The sequence below is a fragment of the Echiichthys vipera genome, assembly GCF_963691815.1.
Source record: "Echiichthys vipera genome assembly, chromosome: 7".
Taxonomy (NCBI): Eukaryota; Metazoa; Chordata; class Actinopteri; order Perciformes; family Trachinidae; genus Echiichthys; species Echiichthys vipera.
Window position 1 is genome coordinate 7136866 of NC_139832.1, and position 22314 is coordinate 7159179.

General features: G+C 41.7%; 1 protein-coding gene across 1 annotated transcript; it reads right to left on the reverse strand.

The window, feature by feature from the left end:
* Positions 1-239: 239 nt before the first annotated feature.
* ptpn9a (protein tyrosine phosphatase non-receptor type 9a) lies at positions 240-21661 on the reverse strand. The gene is made up of 13 exons (XM_083916491.1): positions 20962-21661; positions 13800-13943; positions 10298-10387; positions 8099-8223; positions 7566-7671; positions 6754-6864; positions 6016-6332; positions 5535-5622; positions 5095-5164; positions 4412-4490; positions 4019-4169; positions 3227-3434; positions 240-2920 (listed from the first exon to the last, which is right to left on the reverse strand). Exons 1-13 carry the CDS (start codon positions 20992-20994, stop codon positions 2730-2732), a joined length of 1713 nt encoding a protein of 570 aa, XP_083772617.1. The 5' UTR covers positions 20995-21661; the 3' UTR covers positions 240-2729.
* Between the last annotated feature and the right edge of the window lie 653 nt (positions 21662-22314).

Genomic DNA, 22314 nt, shown 5'->3' on the forward strand with positions numbered 1-22314 from the left:
ACATGAACACAAAAGTAACTGCCCTGTGATTCGGATCTGCTTGGGGCCAGTCGTTTTTCCATAATCCCGCCGACAGACAAACAAACCCAACTGAAAACAGGGGAGAAGGTAATAAATCAGCCGAGTAAGCCGAAAAACACACAACTTAACAAATGTATATGTTGACATAGTTTGTATTTAATACAGTATAGCTTGATTCAATAGTCATACGAATGATAACGTAATAGGTTATAATAGAACAAATATAAAATTAATGTAGATAACTGTATATCCAGGGTAATCGTATGAAAACAGTTGTTGAATACAATAGAAAAAATAAAAAACGGGGCACATTTTGCATCCCGTCATTGAAAAGGAAAAAATGATCCTAAAATCAGAGTGCATGAGGATGGCAGACTTAAAAATGCTTCACTACAAGCAAAATTCAATATGAATTCTGTAGCAAAGAACCACTTTTTTTTTTCTTTCAACCGGCAACAAAGTAATGCGTATGACACATAGACACTCAGTTTTTGTACATGTACGCAATAGTAATGGCAAGATACTGGGACCAGATGAGAACACCGATTACAACCACAGTCTGTAGAACTTTAAAGTAACACAATAATAATGAAAATATACTTCGGACTAAAATTTCGCACACATTTCGACACTCAAGTGCCCAAGAAAGGACTCTGTAGGGCGTATGCACACATTTGCGCACACTTTTTCAGCTATTCTATCATTAATTTTCTTGCTTCCCTGTAAAACCCTCATGATTTGTCCCAATAAAGCTCTATGCAGATGTTTCCACTAAGTCCAAATTGTCACTAAACGTTTTTGTATTTTCAGCATCGCTAAATTCAACAATAACAATTAAGTTATCCCAGCGTCACACGTAGACCTACAGAAGTGTGTTTAATGTGTCGCCCCATCCTATCTGCATGATAACTAATCTCAGAGCACATCGGGAGTAGTTATTTCAAAGTGCTAAGACATGGTTTGTGTCAAACAAAATAAAAAAAGTATTGCACTACTCATGAGGTCTTAACTGGTGACTTCCACAGACGTATGTTTTGAGGGCACAGTCACTGCAGACTACTCTAAATGTATGCGTGTGCATTCCCACAATCACTACAGCATAGTGGCAGTGCTAGTGAGCGAAGGCGGCCATATAGACACTGGTCACTGTCTGCACTGCGTGTCGGGAAACCTCAATATTTAGGTAAGATGTAAAGCCAGGCTTTTGGTGGAAGCAAAGAACTGAAGAGGAATTCACATGGACAGCGATTCAACGAGAGACCACAGAAGAGATGCGACGGCCTGATCATTCTGGATGTGCTTCACCCCACTTCGCTGATGTTGAGGGTTTTTTTTTTTACTAAGGCAGAAGAGAATGCATCATAAAACCTCAAAGGAATACAACGACTTCTTGGCAAAAGACTTTCTGACTTAATCGTTTGTGGATGAGCTGTTTCACCTCCTTGTGTTCAGTATGACACTTCTGAGACTAGCTCGTACCATCTACGTGACACATACCGTGTGCTAAAATGCACTATGCACTATTTCATGGACACAGGAAGTGTCCTAAAACCTAGTATTTTTGTATGACATTGGAGCTCAAGCTCCCCATTTGTAATAATAATAAAAAAAAAACGTTTACTTAAAGTGTTAAAGGATTATTTCACCCCAAAATGAAAATTGTTTCAGTGACTTTTGTCTTGTCTATGTCGCTTAAAAAAGGAGCAGTTCGTAGGATTTAGTGGCACCTAGCAGTGAGGTTACAAACCAACTGAACACCGCTCCACTCACCTCTCCTTTTCCAAGCGTGTAGGAGGAACGCGTAATTTAATGTGACAATAATTTAGGTAATGTGTGTTTGGTTTGTCCATTCTGGGCTACTGTAGAAACATGGCGGGCTCATTCTAAGCTAACAATGATGGTTTTTAGTTTCAGGTGATTATACACCAGTTTAAACATAAATATAAATATTATATTCAATTTCTGTCAATAGAGCTCCCTAAATCTTATGCACTGGTCCTTTAAACTTCAATAAATATAATATGTACATTAAAAATAACCATAAAAGTTAGCCACTGTGGTTCTAATTCAGCTCTTTTCAAAACTATTAAATTGATTTTAGCGCTTTAATGCATCGGAGTTGTGGTGAGAAAAGTAACTTGCCTTTTTTGGCACATTTGGCACACGATTTGAATGAAATGCAATTAAAAGGCATTCATTATTTCTCAGTCGTACAAACTTTAGTGGAGCTTTAACCAATATAGGATAAGTGGATAATGATCGAATTTTCATTTTGGGGCGAACTACTTCTTTAAAAAGGTCCCCTAAACCATTGGTTTAAAGTGGCAAATAAATAAACAACAGTTTAATAAACATCATCTCGATCACTTCACCCAATGTGCCCGACCACAGAACACAGTTTGTTCACGCCACCACGTATTGTCTTGAGATATGTTCGGCATAAAGAAAATGTCACATTGTTGGAAGCGAGAATGTTATCATATTGAAACATCATAATGTCAACACGCAAGCCTTTTCTCTCGTCACTGTCTCGTCTTGTCTTAGTCTGGCTTGCCAGTGACGAATGGCCTAGTTTCAAAAGACAGCTTCTGCGAGGGAGTAAACTGTCCTGCGCTCACAAATTGGTCTCACAACACAGCGTGGGGTTAACAGATTGACGGCAGAAATCTCAGAGCTCACGGATTAATTTGGGAAGTCAGGGCTGAAGCTCACTGATTGGCTGGGAGCAGGCCCTGCCTTTGGGCATGCTCCAAAATGGCATTGTAGCAGAAGTAGTACTGGTCTGGGGTTTGAATGCTGAAGGCCCTCTGTGTTCTCATGCGTCGCACCGTCTGGCACACATTTAGGGAGCCTACGTCCTGTAACTGGGACAGACTGATGTCCAGGGCACAGAAGGTACCTGCATACAACAGGAAATGTTAGCAGAGACACTTTTTAAGAAGGGATTATTGACACGAAGCACTGTTGTTAATACTGTCTTAACATCAATATGAGGCAAATTCAGGCTTTTTGTGTAGAAATGTTCTCTAAACATTCACCGTCTCTGCGTTAACCATGTTACCTGAACCTTGAAGCTCATAACATCATTTCAAAACTGGGTGTTTAACATTTACAACATAACATAACAAGTCAACAAAGGTCTGTGAAATATTGCCAATAATTAGACGTCACGCTTTTATTGGAAAAATACGTCTAGGGATCTCACCTGTTCTCCCAATCCCTGCACTGCAGTGGACCACCATTGGGGGTCCCTGTGGGTGGCCCGCCCACTGAAGTCCCAAAGCCTTCACCATTTTCCTCTGTTGTCTCTTCACAGCTCCCAGGAAATCAATGAGAGTCACTGCTGAGGTGGGCACGCCGTAGTCAGGCCAGCTGAGGTACTGGAAATGACTCACTTGTCTCTGTTCACATGTCTGAATGAATAAAGAAAATATTTTTAGCTGCATGCTTCATGTTAACTTACGCTCTTGGCTTGATAGCACCATTAAAAGGAATAGCTCAATATTTTGGGAAATATGCTTGCCACTTGCCAACAGTTGAGAAGATCAATAGCACTCTCGTGTCTGTACACTATATATAAACCAGCAGGTGTTTATCTTAGCTTAGCATAAAGTTAAGACTGGAAACCAGCCTGGCTCTGTGCAAAGTCACCTTTAGATTGTACTAATTAACATTTTTATATGTTTTGAAAAGGGAACTCTTTTAAAGCAGACGTTCTGACGCAGTATGCAACATTTCTTTGCCTGTCTGCAAAAATTCAATGAAGAGATTTTTTGGGGGGGGGGGGGGGGGGGGGGAATTAGGGCTATAAAGCATATCCTGCTTCCGTCTGAAGAGGGGAAGATGGATCTCATTAAAGCCAGATTTTAAAAAACTGATCAATATCTTTGCCTCTGTGCTTTTCGTTGTTCGTAGAAACACTGTTGCTTCATAAAAACCTACCCGGTATGCACTTTCCTGTTACGATAAATATTCTTGCAGTGATCCATGTCTGTACCTCAGTGTTGTGCAGCTCCAGGGTGGTGTGGTTGTAATGGGTGTGGTGGTCCACCCTCTGGTTAACCACTGCCATGTGGCCATAGACCTCCTGTCCGCCTTCCTCCAGAGGCCAATACTGTCCACACTTCCTCCGACTGCCCTCATCTGTCCTGCAGCACAGGGACAGGACAAACTTGATGAAATACATTTAAGCAATAGTTTTAATTCTGACTAACCTTAAAAAAAAGGAGAAACTGGCCCCGATTTCTTAACCTGACTCTCTCCAGATGAATTTTGTTATGCCTTGCTTCCGACTTGACTCCGCCTAGCTCGGAACAAAATTCATCTGGCGGGAGTCAGGTAACTGTTTTCTGACACTTTACAAAAAAATAAATACATCAACTCAAATTACCTGGTTGTCATGACAATAACAAGCACGCTTTGTTCCCAGACCATTCTCCAGAAATCACTGTAGGTCTTTTCCAGTGGTCCTACACAAGTACAACAGGAGATTCAAAGCCCATTAAAATGATTGAGCTCAGTGAAACCGAGCATATCCGTGTGATTGCACGAGCTACACTCGTACTATTCACTGATAAAGACAACCATTAATTTTAGGCATGGTAATGAAAACTAACTTCAGACCCTTCCCTGCTGTCAGCTCTTCATTTACTGTGATTCTTTAAATCACAAAATGACTTTCTTCAGAGTCTATCATTGTATACTTTACACATGCAGTGCCTTAAGTTTCATCTCTTCAGAAAATAACTTCACAAAAATAACAACATCCTGCCTCTTTGAGCACGTGTCAAATGTCCCGACACTGCGATATTTCCAAAATATCATCTCTGAACGAAAAAGTTAAAATCGGTGTACCACAAGGCTCAGTGTTTGGTCCATTGTTGTTGATTGTTTTTTTTATTGACCACCTTGTGATAAGATGTCTCTTCTTAACCCACAAACACCCAACTGGCAAATTAAAGTTATTAATTTGAACTTTTGACTGCATAATTAAGTTTTTTCTTATACGAGTATAACCATCCGTGTATCTATACACACAAATGAATAATATTGAATACGTGACAGTTGTCATACCTTGAGTACCAATGTATGCATTCCTCTGTTTGTAGCCGTCCATGAAGCTTGCATTGATGTAGTCTGATCGCTGTGGGGACAACAAGGCTTCGTTACAGATGGAGGTAACCTTCACAACATCTGTATACCATGTCAGATCATGAAAACACGAAAAGGTGAATCGTGCTATGACCTGAAGGAAACTGTACAGCTCAGTTGTCTACGTGGGGCTGAGGGAGAGTTCAATTATTTTAGAGGAGAAACTGAACAGAATGAAAATACTCTGGTTACACTTTCCAAAAACACCAGCTAGCTTGTGAATCAGTGTACTGGCAGTGTGTGGGAGCCTTTGAGCTGACGCATTTCTTGGCAGATGGGAGTGATCATGAATGGAACTGGTAATCTTTTCTTCTTCTCATATGAATGACATCTGTAATAGGCAGATTTAAAAAAGCACCAACCTCGTTCCTTCTGGGTTTCAAACGAACTCTTGTTTGATCTAGGCACAGCACATCTCCGTAGCGATTCCTCTCCTGATTGTAAGCTGATCTATAGACAAACAATACCAACATTTACTAATGACTCTACTACTGTAGCAAGCTGGCTAGCTGGATTTCTTCTTTTATACAGCCTTCAGTGCAAAATCCAAATAAATTCAAAGTATTATCTTACATGACAAAGAGCAAATCCTCATATTTGAGAGGCTGAAACCATTAAAATGTTGGCATTTTTGCTTGAAAATGGCTGACATGATTAACGAATTAGTTCTTACAAAGAATGATAAATAATAAATTAACCCAAGTAGCCTAAACTAGGATAATCATTTTAAGTAGTTCGTATGGAAAATGTGTAATAATCCCTTGTTGAGTAATGATTCCATGTTTGTAATCCAGATGTTAGCCATATGTACGGTGATATGTGTGTCTGCTGCTGTAAACTCACTGTGCACAGTTGAAGGTTCCAGGCGGCGGTTCTTTGCGAAGCTCCTCATATTCTTGATGGATGCCTGAGCGCTGAAGCCTGCCGAGGTGTGTCAGCAGCTCCTGCGGGCGCATGGACTCGGGTCCGGGGACGTGAATGGATGCATCCTCCACGGGAATGCCCACCAGTTCGTCCACTGGGTCTACTCGACCGTTCTGGCCCGCCAGTAGCTGCTGGTTCCAGCTGTATGACTCCAGAGGCAGCAGGCCGCCGAGGTGCTGGGGGAGACAGTCTCTGGGGAGGTGTTGGCGCAGCTCGGCCATTTTCACCATCTGAACCTGGAGTTAGAAGAGAAAAAGGGATCAGTGACTAAATTCATGTGGTGGAGAGCTGAAAATGCTGACAACTAGTATTCAATATTCGTTTTTTTATGTCACATAGTGTTTGTTTATTCTTGACTGCATGAATGATCCTGAAACACAATTTACAGTAGACAATCACGTGACTCTAAAGCTGTCAGGGACAGTAATGTGGCAGGGTGATCGACTCGTGTGATCCAAGCATTAACATCCCAGGGAAACATATGAGGCAGCAGGGTGGATGAGTGGTTAGAGAGAAACCCCTAATCAAATAATCACAACAACAATCAATAACACTGAATTGCCTGCTCACTCATTGTTTGCCACTCTGGATAAACGAAACAGATTTTAAAAATTGTTTTTTTTTAGCAAGCGTTAGAAAATGCGCATCTCCATTTACCCGCTCCCTCAGTTTCTCCTTGAGAAGCAGGCTGAGCAGATTGTAGGGCACTCGAAACCAAACAGGGGCCCCGACAATCAACACCTTCTTCAGCCTGGCAGGGAACGCCCCCTGGTGGAGAGAGACAGCACAACACCCTACAATTTATATCACATTCAACTGGGTTTAATCCATTCTTATTTAAAGTCCGGATTTAGACAATCATGTGCTAGTTCATTGGGTCTGAAACAAAATAGTTTATCCTCAAAAGACTCTTAGTTATACTTATTAAGTGAATTTGATGAGCACAACTCTCCTAGTACAGCCAATCTTTAGATCAATATGCGGGCACAAAATACACGCCGTTGATGCTGATGTGGCCACATAAGTGTCTGTGTTATTGACTCCAGATGACATACCACTAGATCCTTAAAGCACAAATCACTTTGAGTGGTGCTTATTTTGGCAGGTACCTGCAAATATGCTTAAATCAGAGTATTACAGAGCCATGGAGTATGGATTAAATACTGTCAAACACCCACCCGCCCCACCCCCACCTCCACCAACTCTGCTTTAATCAATCTGCTTCTGCACAAGGTGGAGGACATAACTCTTCAGATATGTATTAGCCTGACCCTGGCAAAGAGTGAATCGTTTTCAACCATAGCAGACACTTCAACCTACCTTATTTTTACACTAAGTACATTTACATCTAATCCTGTTCATGGCACATGTTTTACTTCAGGATAATTTCATTTGTCTTTAGCATTTACTGTACAACTATAAAATCATTTAAAACGTGTAAATGTAAAATGCAGCACTGTCAGTCCAACCTTGAGCAGGTTGAGGATCTTCTTGCTCAAGTCAAGCTCAAAGTTTGTGTAGTTAGAGCCCGCCATGTCATAGATGAACACCAAGCCATTCCTCTGAGTCTCAAAGCTGTGGACACAACAGAGGTTAAGACTTCGCTGTTAATATATATCTTAACCAACAGGTTATGTTACAATTACAACTAACTTACACAGGCAAATGCAAGATTTATTTTTCCCAAGACGGCATACTGAAATAATAGAACTTCGGATACAGCACAGTTATCATGATAGACAGATAAAGCTGTTTTTAACAGTCAAATTTGATATTTCATGTTCAGGATTCCTCCAAGGAAAACTAACACACTTAGAAATAAACTGGGTGGTATATACGTATAAGTAAAATACTCTGCTGCACCAGATTCCGATGCTAAATCAGGGCCTATTATTCTAGGGAGAGAAGCCCACTATTGATCAGATAACATTTCACTGATAACTTCAAACAAAAATGTAGCTATTTTATTACAACTTCATCCATCTAAAACCACAGTCCTCACCTTTCCACGGCCCGATCCAGGAGGTAGAAGAGGGCCTGAAGCACCACGTGGTTGCCTGTCTTGTTCGGGTGATGAAGTTTGGCTGTGTACAAGGCAATGGAGGCCCCCGACGGATCCCGTACACTCTGAAATACACAAAACTAACGGGTTATATCAGCATTCAACCTAGTGGGACTTTTTACTACCAACTCAAACTACAGAATGCTAAACTGTTGACCGTTATCAGCATTGGATTAATTCCTCTCTATGCATCCGTCTGTTCTTTTAAACCTGGGCTCAAGGTTTCCAATAAAAACTAAGTATTTGCTTTGCATTCTGAAGGTTTTATTGTCCCCTCACTACCACTGGATTTAGTTAATTATGACATATGAAGAAAATGTTAACCGGGGCTTTTATTTTAAAGTGTGTCAACCCTAGACTGTATAAAGTGTCAACAAGGCTGCCAAATGGAAGCTCCGCAGAAATTAAGGATGAACAATGACCACAGGGGGGCACTTAAGTTCATATGCTGGTTACTGGCAGGCTGCCGAAAAAGGGCTGTCAACAATTCAACAGGAGGAACAATTCTTGTCAATGATGATGCTGCAGGTCTTATGGGGCCTTTTTTTTTTCATCCTGCGAGGGAGGCAGAACACATTTTTAATGTCAAAGCTGATCAGTGTCACGGCTGCTGGTGTCAAGAGAACAAGAGGTTCTTAACTTGAATGAAGCTGCTGACCGAAGATACCACAGAACCGTCCTTTGTAAGCAAATAAGCCTGTGTTCTCGGGGCATCGGGCGCTAAAAATACCTCAGGCAGGATATGAAGCCCGCTGTGGAGGCTGGAGGCTGAAGACCTCCGACGTCAGACAAGAGGATGTGCAGCATCAATGCCACTGTGGCACGTCAACGGGGAAGGAAGAAGGGAAATGCAGGAGAGTGGGAGTGAGTGTGTGAGTGTGTGTGTGTGTGTGTGTGTGTGTGTGTGTGTGTGCCTTTGTGTGCGTGCCTTTGTGTGTGTGTGTGTGTGTGTGTGTGTGTGTGTGTGTGTGTGTGTGTGTGTGTGTGTGTGTGTGTGTGTGTGTGTGTGTGTTAGATAGGGCGGCATCTTCTATGATTGCGATTTGGCTGACAAAAGGCTAAATTTATCTGCCGCAGGAAATCCACTGGGCACATCAGTCAATCAATAACTTGCACCCCAAAATGACCTAAAATTTCTCATTATGAGAACTTGCTTTCAAAATGTTGGCCCTAAACCTTTCCTGCCAATGAAAAAGTGAGCTCATTACATTAGCAGATAAGGATCTTTTGAAGTGCAAGTTATCGATTTATCGATCCTAGAGCCAAGACACTTACTTAACAAGTCCAGAAGAACCTACGTACAATTCTAAAAGGTAACACACGAGGGAGAGGAAAAACACCCACGGCAAGATGACCCAGCAATTCTTTGTCAGCTTTTGAGTTACTCTATTCAGCACAGAGGTGAAGCATGTTTATCTATATATTCCATCATTCAATCAGAAGAGACAGAAATGTACTGAAACAAAGATCAGAGAAGCAGCATTTTACCACATTAATCACACAGAACTTGAGAAGCAACTGCTGAATTTCAACATATAAGGATAAAAGGATGTTATTCTTTATTTGTCAACAAATCCTGGGAAAATATCGAAACCAACAATGCCTGTCTCCATACTTTGGTACTTGGTTTCTACTCAATCCTTAAAACAAGTGTAAAGTTTTAGTTTTACAAAAAGCTAAGTAGTTCCCTAAAAAGAAGCTGCAATGTATTTTTTAGCAAACATTAATCAAACAGTAGGAGTAAATAGTGTGGTTATCAGGGCTATTTGCTGAGGATGAGGCTATTTGCTGAGGATTAATACACATTTGGTGCTGTAATAAGCACATGTGGGATCTACCAGAAAGAAACTACAGTATACGTTTATCATGGTAATGAAAGAACATGTGACAGTGCAACAATCTGTCTCGTCAGTCATGTGTTTTCAATAGTTTTCAGACAACAATGGAGGTACACGAGAGGCTTTGGATACACATACAATACTTCAGTACAACTAATTATGTGTTGGCTTTGGTCTCCATTTGATTTGTTTATAATAGGGAAAATTAAAGAACATTGCCTGCCTTATTCTGAATTTGTTATGGAATGTAACAATAGACTGAACTTTTCCATTTAAGGGGTGATTTCAAGAACACTCTTACCAGAACAGTGAACTTTCCACTGAGCAGCTCGGAGCGCAGAGGTTCTTCCTGAGGCTGAAGTCTGACGATTCCTTCTTTAAGACGCGTTTCCTGAAGAAAACAGATCACAGCAGGTGAAGTCGGGCTTTTGCGGTAACTATAACAGGCCGTCACTTTGAGGTAAATTCCTCTCTGTGAACAATGGAGAGTTACCAGCCTTTCTTTCCTGCCAGAAGGATCCCTCTCCGCAAGGTTTCCATTCCCTTTTTCCACCCCCAGCGAGGCTTTGTGTGAGTTTCTTGAACTCGTTTTAAAAAGGGCCAAGCATGAGAGGAGGCATTTTCATTTACTGTTGTGTTTCTTTTAAATAATGTGGGCTTTTAACTTTGATTAAATACAAATATATAGGATGATGAACCCGCTTGGTGGAGGAGAAGTCATCAGACCCAATATAATGTCAATTACACTGATTTAAACAGAGTTACTTTGGTAGCAGAGACACAGTTGTGATATATAAGAAAGACCAACATGTACAGATTCTGAGAGACTGAGAATGTCTAGAGAATGATTGATGACACAAACGAAAGGCAAATGTTTAACAAAGACAAGTTAAAATAACCTGGGACCAAGGATATCCATCTACTTTCACTGTGTAACCGTGTAATGGTTTATCCAAGTGCCATGATTCATCGAAATACAGCAAGTTTTGGCTGAAACTACTCACGCAGCAGTGAAATTAGATGATACAATACAAAAACAATAATGATTGGGGTGCCAGGTAGCTCAGGCCCAGGTTCGACTCCAACCCGCGGCCCTTTGCTGCATGTCATCTGTTTCCTGTCAATCTTCAGCTGTACTGGGGTAATAAAAATGAAAAGGCCAAAAAAAATACTTTAAAATCCCCAAAGCACTGATGTTTTATGCCAAGCCAGCCACCTCAGCTGAACGCCAGCTTAGCCCCCTCCCCCCAACCACACAAACACTTCAATGGAAACTTTCCCCTTTAGTTTTTCTTCTGACAAATTACCTGTCCCCAGCCTCTGTCCCCAGCCTCTGTCCCCAGCCTCTGTCCCCAGCCTCTGTCCTCAGCCTCTGTCCCCAGCCTCTGTCCCCAGCCTCTGTCCCTAGTCTCTGTCCCCTGCCTCTGTCCCCAGCCTCTGTCCCGGTGCTGACGCAGTATTAAACCAAGTTAAATGAACTCTGGTGAAGCAGGGGAGACTAGTCCTTCTCAAAGTCACAGTCAAGGCATTCATAGATGAGGCGTTTATGCAGGCCAACTATTCACTGCAGGAATAAGAACCCACCTTGCTGATCGAAGCGACGTCGCTAAAAGGTAGGAAGTGAAACCCTGCCATGTCTCGAAGCTATTCAGGTCATTAGATTTTATGCGAGACGTGCGTGAACTTTCGGTTTGCTGCAGTGGATAAACTGGAGCAGCTTTGAGCAGATAAACCCCATTTTGCATGTTAAAAGTTGTCCAGAATGAAATTGACAGCAGTAGAGCCCTTAAAGGGACAAAACGAGACATCATCCTCGACTCCCTGGTAGTTATTCCACGGCTCGGAGGAGAAGGCCTTGATTATGTTATTATCGAGATGTTATTTTCAGATCATACAGTAAATGAGACCTGCAATCTGAGCCACCGGCGCTGCCCAGGAGGTATCATCCTGATCAAGATTTTCCAGTTTGATGGTAATAATATTACCAAGGTCACCAACTGCTTTTTCAGTGATATGGAGTGAAATGACATTTTCTCTGCTATGCTGTGGTACACCAACAGGTGTCCTCTTAACACCCCTATAGCAGATACTTATAGGCATGCAGCTATAGGTTAAAGCTAAAGATACTTTAATGCATGTTTTAAACTTGGCCCAGTTTCGGCTTTAAATTTTTCCGCCAGTGTGGTGGTTTAAGAGCATTGCACACAGACAGGAAACAAAAAGGAGGAGATCAGCAGTGTTCAACGGAGATGCAAAGCTCTTGTCACCTTTAACACTTTAACGAAGCTCCAAAAGATTCCCAAAATAAATAACCTTATGTACAGAGAACACACATGCCAACTCTTTTATTTGACTTGTTGTGCGTATGTTATATTCAATTCTATAAGTGGTTAATATTGTTTTGCATGCAGGCCCTTTCCTGTCAAACGTTATGTTCCTCATTTATTCTAACCTCAGCATTACCAAGAAAAGAGCTTTTCTCATGACAACACAACACTTATTTTGTGATAAGCTTAAAGCTCCCTGAAAGCTGAATAAGCCTGCATGCTGCGTCTTGAAATATCCGCCTGGTATGTGCGTGTTTGGCCCCAGGTTTTTGGTGCATCTGTTTCGGAGGTCTCTTGCTTGACTAGAGCTTCTGAAGCCATTTGTTCAATGAAAAAGGCCTTGTGTTACTGTGCTGTGGGTGTGGTGAAGATGCTCCACAGACATGACCTCCACCTTCCTACCTCGGGGTCAGTTTGTATCTCTGTGCCGTTTGACTGCTATCCTTTGTCTTAGAAAAGGCCTTTTAATACTTTTGCATGCTATTCATTTTATTCATGTCATCCGTTATTTCTTTCCATTGGAAATACTCACAAAAGGGAGAAATCTGCAGTTATGAGCGAGAAGCAACATGTTACAGACATACAGACTGTCATAATAATCATTAAAGAGGTTAATACACAACAAATGATTCTGTGGAAATAATGGAAAAAATATTTAGTATAATGGTGTTAGATTGATCCAATGAGGGTGTAGATTATTTTGATAATGTTGAAACAGAAAAAAGTGATTAGAATGATGACATAGATGGGTTTCTAAATTTAGGTTTGAGAAAAGTGGAAACTGTTTTCATCAAAGCAACAGCGTTCAACAGTTGCAGCTTGAGATGACTTGGCATATCATTTAAAACCATTTCTTCACATACTGACATTTCTTGGCTTTGTTATACCTTTCAAATTGGCCAATAATGGTAAAGCAAGCAGCTTTGGGTGTTTGGTGGAACCTGTTGACAGAAGCCATGACTTAAGCCATGAGCATCACTGTCACGTAGGTCTCCCTTCACCCACGCACACAACCTATAGCTCAGTCGAAAAGGGACAAAAGCTAAAAGTCTTTCAGAAAAACACCTGTTTGCACAGTGTAGAGTGAGAATATTGTTTTCTGGCTTTGTCGCATTAAGAACTTTAATATGAGAAATTAACTTTAAAGAGTGCAAACAAAAATAATGCAATAAAGTCCAAGATCAGACCAAAACCTGATATTACCAAAAAGGTGTTAGTTAAGTCATAATTGGGTGAACTGCCCACTCGGTTAGCTGTTAACATTAAACATTAAATATGAGTCACAAACTCCAACACTAATATGGAGAGTGCATGAACTCCTGGTGTCTACCGGACAAATTGTTCAGCTGTTTATAGCTACTGTTTAAGAGATTAGGGACTTCCAATATGGCTATCGGAGGGTGTTACGTCACCGCCGCTCTGCTGTTGTGTATACATAAGAAGCTGCATGTAAAAGACTCTCTCGTCTCCTCTCACCCTGTAGCTGTGGAATAGCTCGATGGCTCGGAGGACGTCAAACTTGCGCGCCATGAGGAACTTGACGGCCAATTCCCTGGACAACGGTGACACTCCATGCTGACTGGTCCACTTGTTGATTTCCTCCAGAAACTGCCTGGTAGCCTGAAACAGACACAGACGCAGTCACAAACTTTGTACTCCCATAATCGAAGGGTCAAACAGAAAGGAAGTGAAACTGGGCTTTAAACTTGATACATCCTCACAGGAAGTGTCATCCACAGCCTCACAGAAGATTTGACACAGTTTTAAGGGCCTGGTTCGATATCTGTGAATCTTATTTCACAGTCTGCTTACTGCGAGGGAGTTTACGCATTTAATTTTGTGCCTCCCCGTGTGTTGATACATTCTGTAAACTGTAATTTGTGCAGCAATCAAACACGATTGGTTTGGCTGTTTAAGTTATTCCTCAGCTTTGTTAGTGTGTCTCGTCTGTTAACCACAGCTATCTTGGAGAAAGCTTTGGCACTTTGTCAAAGCCATGTAGAGATTAAAATAAAAAGTCTGTCAATGGTTGAGCTAAAAAGAATAAGTAAATTGACTAGTGTTGCATGTAAATGAACAGGGAATTGAAATACAACTTTAGAGCTAACAATGTTCACGCAAGAGCAGGAAACACGGAGAAGCTGGAATCCTGCTGAACTGGTGTTTATGACTTGCTGCAGTAATGACAGGGCAACGTACAGTACTCTTGACTTTCAATACGACTTGGCAGTAAAACCAGTCACATGAAGTTGTTGAATGCTGAGATATTATCTAATAAAGCAGCTCTTCTTCTTAATAACACAATTTTGTTTGTGAAAGTATGACACTACTGGCCATGGAATTAAAAAAGGGTTTTAGGTTTGATTTGTTATTTGAACTTTGGATCTTTTTCTTCAACAGGAAGCAACGTGATTAATTGGTCATCAAATGCTGTGATGGTAAAGCTCACACATGTGCATCTAACATGTTTCAAGATGCAGATGCTAATTAGTGTCTTGTGAAATCTGGCTGCAGCCACAGGAAAGAGCCCCAGAGTGGAAAAGAGCTAAAAACGGCGAGTGACGACATCATGATGGATTACTGGTGATTACGTGGCATTCATTAGACGCCATATCAGATCAAAAAAATCTTTGTTGTTTGTTCTTTACTATTTAGTTTCATATTGAGTCTTAGTGAGAGTGAAGTATATTATAGGAGGGTTTCTGTTGCGTCAGGTATTCACATAATAACAGAACAAAAGTAGTGTATATTAAACCTCTTCAGCGGAAACATAACTGACATACTGGATCTTGCACGTTGATACAATTTCAGTGTTAGCAAACAGTTTAATACACATCTAACAGATACAGAACATTAGCATTCATTCGGAGCCTGTTTCTGGTCCACCGGGTGAATATATAAATGCAAATGCTTCTTTTGGTTCTGTTTTGGTCTTCACTAAGTCCCCAAATCAGTCTCTTTCGCCACTTAATGTCCCTCTATATGTTCACCATCTAATTGCTAAGTGTCTCTCTGCCATTTGGTGCTGGGAAGGTTTAGTACTCACAGTGGGTTTTTACAGCTTGTCTGCAGAAAACAGCTGCAAGCCGTGGCCAAAAATGTGCTACAAGAGCAGTGAGAGTGAATCCAAACATTCAATCTGCAGTGACACCTTTCACATAACAGTAGTGATCCATTTATAAAAAAGTGTTTGTTATAGGAACGGTACGTAATCAGAGAAAATTGTGTTAGCCTGAAAAATTTGGTTATTTTTCTTTTACACTTTTTTAAAATTAAAAAAATCAGTGTTCAGACATTTGTTCAAACAAATAAAAAAACAACGATCAGATTCAGATCCTGTACCACTTGTAAATTTGTTAAATGTGTTTACCATAAAGGCCTTCCACCCATCTTGCGAATAACTTATGCATTTTGCCGGCAGCAGTCTTTCAGGGGCTTCCTGTCCTCCCCTCTGCTCTTATTATACCCTCCCTCAGGAACCCACCCCCACCCCTCCTCAGCACCCACAGAGTTAGCGAGTCGGCACCCAGTGAATCGTCAAAAGGCGACACAGGAGGCGACGAAAGCTCACACTTTTTAAACACAGGCTCCCACTTCTCTGGTTAGACACAGCGGTGGAGGGGCATGCATGGGAGACAGGAAATCAAGCGCTGGGAGTCCGCGGCTCTTTAGGAATACAAAACGATCACTGACGAGCGCTGAGCCTTGAGACAGGATGCCACTGTCTCTCCTCGGGAAAGACAGTGCTTTCACAGACAGGAGGGCCTGCAGCCTCTGCTCTGTTCAGACGCCTTAGCATGCAAGGGATGAGGGATGACTGCACCTGACAGGGCTGAGGTCGTTTCATACCCGATTCTCATGGGGAGGGGTGTTATTTTGAGTCCTTAGCTTTTCAATGCAGTAGAGACTGGATCTCAGATCAATTTAAAGTGGATTCTACGATACTGGCATAAAAGATTGATAGTTTAAACATGAACTGACTAGTAAAGGTTTCAGATCTCACAACTGAACTACAAACACACAACATACTGATTTTTTTTTTTTGCTTTTGCTAACAGTACGTGTGGAAAAGCTTTCAACCACATCTCATGGTATTTTTTTTTTACCAAATAGAGTGTTATGACACCATCCGTCTGTCAACACCATCGAGCATCGATTGAGAAAGTGTCAAAGTCATTGACCAGGAGCCAGTGGACGGTCAGAGGAAAAAGAAAAAAAATCAAGGAGGTCATCCACATCCCTTGCCGGAGACCATCTTTGAACATACAACCACATGTTGCAGGACCAAGTGTTTAAAGATGGTCCCGCAGCTTAGCCAGTATTGTTTTTTTCAATATCTAGTGAGCTTAACAGATGTGCAATGAGTTGATGGTGGAAATCGCAAGGACGATGACGACTCAGGCTTTAGACAACTGACAACAGAGGCTGACTTCATGACTTAAGTCTTCTGTCCTCTAAAAGCGGGTTTGGTTCAAGATGGTTCAAACTTGACTGGTGCAAAATCCGCTTTGTCAACTAAGTAAACAAGACAAATAGAGAAAGACAGATTAGAGAAGATACTATATGAAGCAATGATTTGTCTTCCATCCATCATCTGCAACTGCTTGTCCCTAACGGGTTCGCGGGGGGCTGGAGCCGATCCCAGCTGACATTATGCGTGAGGCGGGGTACATCCTGGACAGGACGCAAGACAGACAACCATTCACACTCACATTCACACCATGAGCAAGTTAGAGTAATCATTTACCCTAAACCTACATGTCTTCGGACTGTGGGAGGAAGCCGGAGAACCCAGAGAGAACCCACGCGGTCACAGGGAGAACATGCAAACTCCACACAGAAGGGCCCCAGCCCGGATCTAAACCAGTAACCCTCCTGCTGTGAGGCGACAGTACTAACCACCACGATTTGATTTTTGCAAATTATTGACTGAGAAAACTGCAGGCACACTAATATCTGGTGTCAATTAGACACTAAATCTACCTGAGCTACTTTAGAAAATGCAACTGGTGAAAAGGTTAACAGGGTTTTCTTCTGAGAAAAACAAGTTTTTATATCCCTACTTTGTAGTTCTTTGGATCTACTGAGTCAGTATTTCAATCTTTGTCACTAGTTCAGAGTGGTTTGGGGTCATACAAGTGTTTTGGACTTCACTTTACCGGATGAATAATTACATTTTGTGCCCTTGTCCTTTAACAGAGAGTCCAGGAGTTCTATCCAATGTGGGGCGTCTGTTCTTTGTTGTTGCACTGTGAAGCGTTAATCCTGCGGTGTTAGCCAAAGATAACTTCCTGTCAGATTGCTGTCAGGTACACTCGGGTTTCCAAGATTTCAATGGTCTGACAGCTGCTCTTTCTCTCTTAGCCTTTTAAGGAAAGCCTGCCAACTCCAGGCAGTGACCCTCTGTTCCAGGAGAAGCCGGTCTTGTTTGGTTTTTCTGCACTAGGGGCCATATCCGCCAGAGTGGAATTTGAGGATGAACCAGTTTGTTTTCATGATAGCACACCAGACTGCACTGGAAGACTCACTGCGGAGGAGTGACTTACTCAATTCCTGGAGGATGCATAAATATTTGCTTGACCTGCTCCAGTTCTGATGTGACAGGAGATATTTTCCTCGAAGTTCTTGAAACACTTAATTCTGGTTTAAACTACCTGACATTATTCTAAACAGACCGAGACATAGGTGCACGTACAGAATTAGTGTATATCTGATCACACGGGTTCAGCTGCCATTCTCAAATGCTGAGTGAGACGTTTTAAATAAAACAGCCAATATTATATAATCCTGTTTGTTGTCGAGGGTTGTTCCTCGGTGTTGACAATGACGTCGATAACTAATTGATTCAGTTCACGGTAGGGGGAACATGCTGTGCTGTGAATCAGTGGATGAAGTTGTAGTTGGTTCTTTGCCAAACAGCCCTAAAAACAAGTCCACGGGTCCAAAAAGGTTGGAGACCCTGACCCTGGGAGACGGTGGCTGTGTCCGAACTCACTCATTTACTCAACCCAGGTAAGTAACAGTAATAAGACACTCAGTACAAAACCAATAGTACAAAACCCAAACATATTTAGTTAACTATTACAAAAACTAGCACTTATTCCGATTTCAGATGCTGGAACCAGTACAATAGCTTAAAAAACCCAAATTACAGTAAATGAGATCAATTAAAATAGTTGCAAGTTTATTTTCTGTTGATTTACTTTACTTTTTTCATTTAATTGACTAATCATGTCAATGAAACCGTAGACTAAAACTGTCTACAGACCATTCTCGTGGTGCACATTCTGAGCTGTTAAATATACGGGTTTATATTTTCTTTTTTATAAATAATAGCTGTTTTACCTTTAGATGGGTAGGAGAGCCTACTGGCACACAAACTGCTTTTTTAAATGATTTGATCCTTTGTTACAGGAATTGGTCATTATTTTCTCAGTATTGACATACTGTCTATTGCATTCACATTCCAGACAGAAGGAGTCATACTGTACGTGGTGACTGTATTAGTGTCTCAGCAGAGAGAAACTCTATTGAAAGGGTTATGGAAAGAAGTGGGGGGGTTACTGCAGTGTCATGATTGCACCTTGATCCTACGGACAGGTCTAATGCATTTCTTTATTGTTATATTTGAAAAAGGATTCACGGCTGCCCTTGACATCCGTCTTTCCAGAATCTATCTGATTACAGATGCCATGCTGCTAATCTATTTAAAAATGTAGGACTGCTGTTGCCAAGCGGCTTTGCTTCACTCCAGTGAGTCCCATTTGGCACGAGTCAATACCAAAACAGGAAGTCAATGACGTCACTCTCTCCCTCTCCCTATTCCCCAATTTCTCTCACTCCACTGCTTCCTGGGAGTAGACTCAACACACACACACACACACACAAACACAGGCACACACAAACCAACACACATTTGCTCTAAAGCTCATGATAGACACACACAAACACACTCTGTAACTCATAAACTCCCCCTTCCCCCGAGTCTAGTGGAAATGCTTTTAACAGCTGCCTTTAGAATGAAGTTCCACTACACCCGTGTATGCTCCCGAGAGAGAGACACACACACACATGCACACGCACGCACACACACTCACACTCACACACTACAACCAAACACCCCCCACCAGGTTGTGGATGTAATGAGGGCGTCCGGTACCCTAGCGGGGGCCCTGGCTCACACAGGAAATGGAGTAGCCAGATAAGGCTTTCTGCTGGCCAGATGATGAGGAGTCAGCGGGAAGAGAAGGCACGCATGTGACCAACGCACCAAAGAAGAAGAAAATCAAACATAGATTCAAAATCTAGATACTGCAAACTGGTTATTATTCCCCCGCAGTAACTGCTCTTTGGTAGGACCAAAATGTACAACAGTTACTACCGTCTTTTTGCTCAGGTTGGATTTTCATTGTAACTTTGACTGGTCACGTTTAAACAAACCAAGATGAATGCCTTTGCGAAGGTAATACTGTAAAACTGTATCAGAGAGAGGTTAAATTAACTTTATGGTGTGTTCGCATTGATATAAATGAGGTGGACCATATCTCAGAGACGCCTCTCAGTATAACACAATATAATTAAACAGCATCCAATTTGACCATAAAGTTGATTCTAAAGAGGGAAAAAAAAGGGTTGCACACTCTGGCTCCATATGTGTCCTCCTTTATTTAGATAAGGTTTCAGCCCTCATGTGTATTATAATAATAATCTTGCTACTTTGTGTATTTAGATTACACTGAAAAGTATGAGTCTAGCAGGAAAGATTCAGATTTGGCCTTATAATCCAAAAAGTCAGTCAAGTCTTCAGGGTCTGAATCTATGAAGTGTAATTCAGGTATTAGACGATTGAAAGAAATCGGTTTATCTGCAACATTTCAATAATAATCAGGTAATCGCAGTCCTCAAAAGTGAATATTTAGTACAAATTAACTCTAATAGTAACCTAAATAACTTTGGACTTTTTAAGTGAAGCATAAAACAGAGCAAAGTCATGTGATGAGTTGACAAAACAGTAGAATATCTATAATGTACAGTCTATTTCCGACACTTGAAGTTTTTATACCAAAATCATATCAAATTATAAAAGAAGGAAAATGCAAAATGTGCGTCAGTTTGCCCAGTTTTTACCAACACTTACAGTAAACCAAGTCTCTATTGTATACATTCATGAGGGAGCTAAACGTGGAACCAGACAGGGTCTCCGGCTCTCCCACAGAAAAACAACCCTTTCCCGGTGCAACATCACGGTCTCTAAAGAAAAAGTCTAAAAGACCCGGAATGAATGTCTTCTTTACATTTGTGTGTGCTGACGGAGGCGACCTCGGCCTGTGTGTGTGTGTGTGTGTGTGTGTGTGTGTGTGTGTGTGTGTGTGTCGCAACACTTTCACCTCAGCTCACTAGAGAGGAACTGACAGTGATGCAACGGGAGCAATAAAGCGCCAGAAATCGATACAATATTTCCGCTCCTCCGCGTTCAGGACGCGTTTCGCAACACATCCATTGCGCACCGCCGTCGCCGCTCGCTGCGCACACGGGCGAAAAATAAACACCTCCAGGTAGGGCCGAGGCTGGGACGTTTTGAGGCAATGAAGCACGGAAACTACAGAAATGTGAGCGTAAAAGACTTGTTAAGGCCTACCTGTTCTTCCTCCGCCGATAAAGTAGCTGCCATGATCCCCCCCGTCAGTTCTCCGATCACCTTTTACCAAGACGCGTCCTTTTCATGAAGCGGAAGATGACGGAAATGTCTGTGTCTGTCCCTCGTGTAAAAAAAAAGGGGGTTTAGGGGTTGTCCCTCTCGCTCAAAGTGGAAGGCATCTGAATCTCTGCAGTATGAGCCGAGTGCTTCTTTTCTCCCGGTACTGTTGCCCGGATCTACCACCCCCAAAAAACTAGGTAGAAAACCCTCTGATTGTTGTGTCAGATTTCACCGAGGAGGAGAAGAAAAGGAGGACAGGGAAGAGGAGAAGAAAAAAAAGACAGAGGACAGCTACAGACGAGGCTCGATGATAGCCCCAACTGTGCTCAGACCGTGATCTGCCGCTCAACCACCCAGCCTGACACGGATCAGAGGGCTGCAGCTGTCCGCGGACTCCTCCATGCCATGAATTGCAAGTTTTTAGCTGCCGATCGTCGCCTTTATGTTGTGAGGGAGACACACACACACACATACACATACACATACACATACACACAACCCTGCACGATGAGAGACTGGAGGCTAGTGTTTCTGCATGTTGCTCTACCCCCTGGTGGTTAAGAGCAGAAAAAGAAAAACCTCCGCCTTCATTCATAAAAATAGGAAACCAAAGAAGAAACACGTCCATTTAGAGTGTCAGTTTGCACCTGGAGGACTCTGAAATACAGAAACACAACGTTGTATGCAACAACACACATGTTTGACTGACTTGCTTTTATGTGATGTCTTTTTTATTTATTTAACATATTTATTTATTTGTATTGTGTCTTTTCAACTTATCTGTCAATTTAATTTGTATTAATTGTTTGTTAATGTTCATTAAAAGTGTCCTATTGTTTATCTCGCCTTGCTGATGTGTATATATGTATATGTGTATGGATCTCTATGTGCCTTTGCTCTGTCCATCAAAGCACTTTGTAAGCTATTGTTTTTAAAGGTGCTATATAAATAAAGTTATTATATCATTATAAAAATGGGCTAACAGCCTTATTGTACTATGACATCCTTTCACTCAAAATGTATTTGCTTATATTGTTGATTATATCGAAAGTGTTCAGAGGCGGCTCTAGGGTCTGTTGGGTCCCGAGGCAAAAAAATCCCAGGGACGGATTCAGCGTTCATCACCACTATAGGTTTGTTTAAACTGAATCATGCACCTCACTTGCAACATCAGGTCTCCTAACTGATGTACAAACTTTGTACATTGTCACTGCTATTGTTTAAAGTCTGTCAGCCCTCTGGGGCCCCCTACTGGCCTGGAGCCCCAAGCTGTTGCCTGCCTTGCCTACTGGC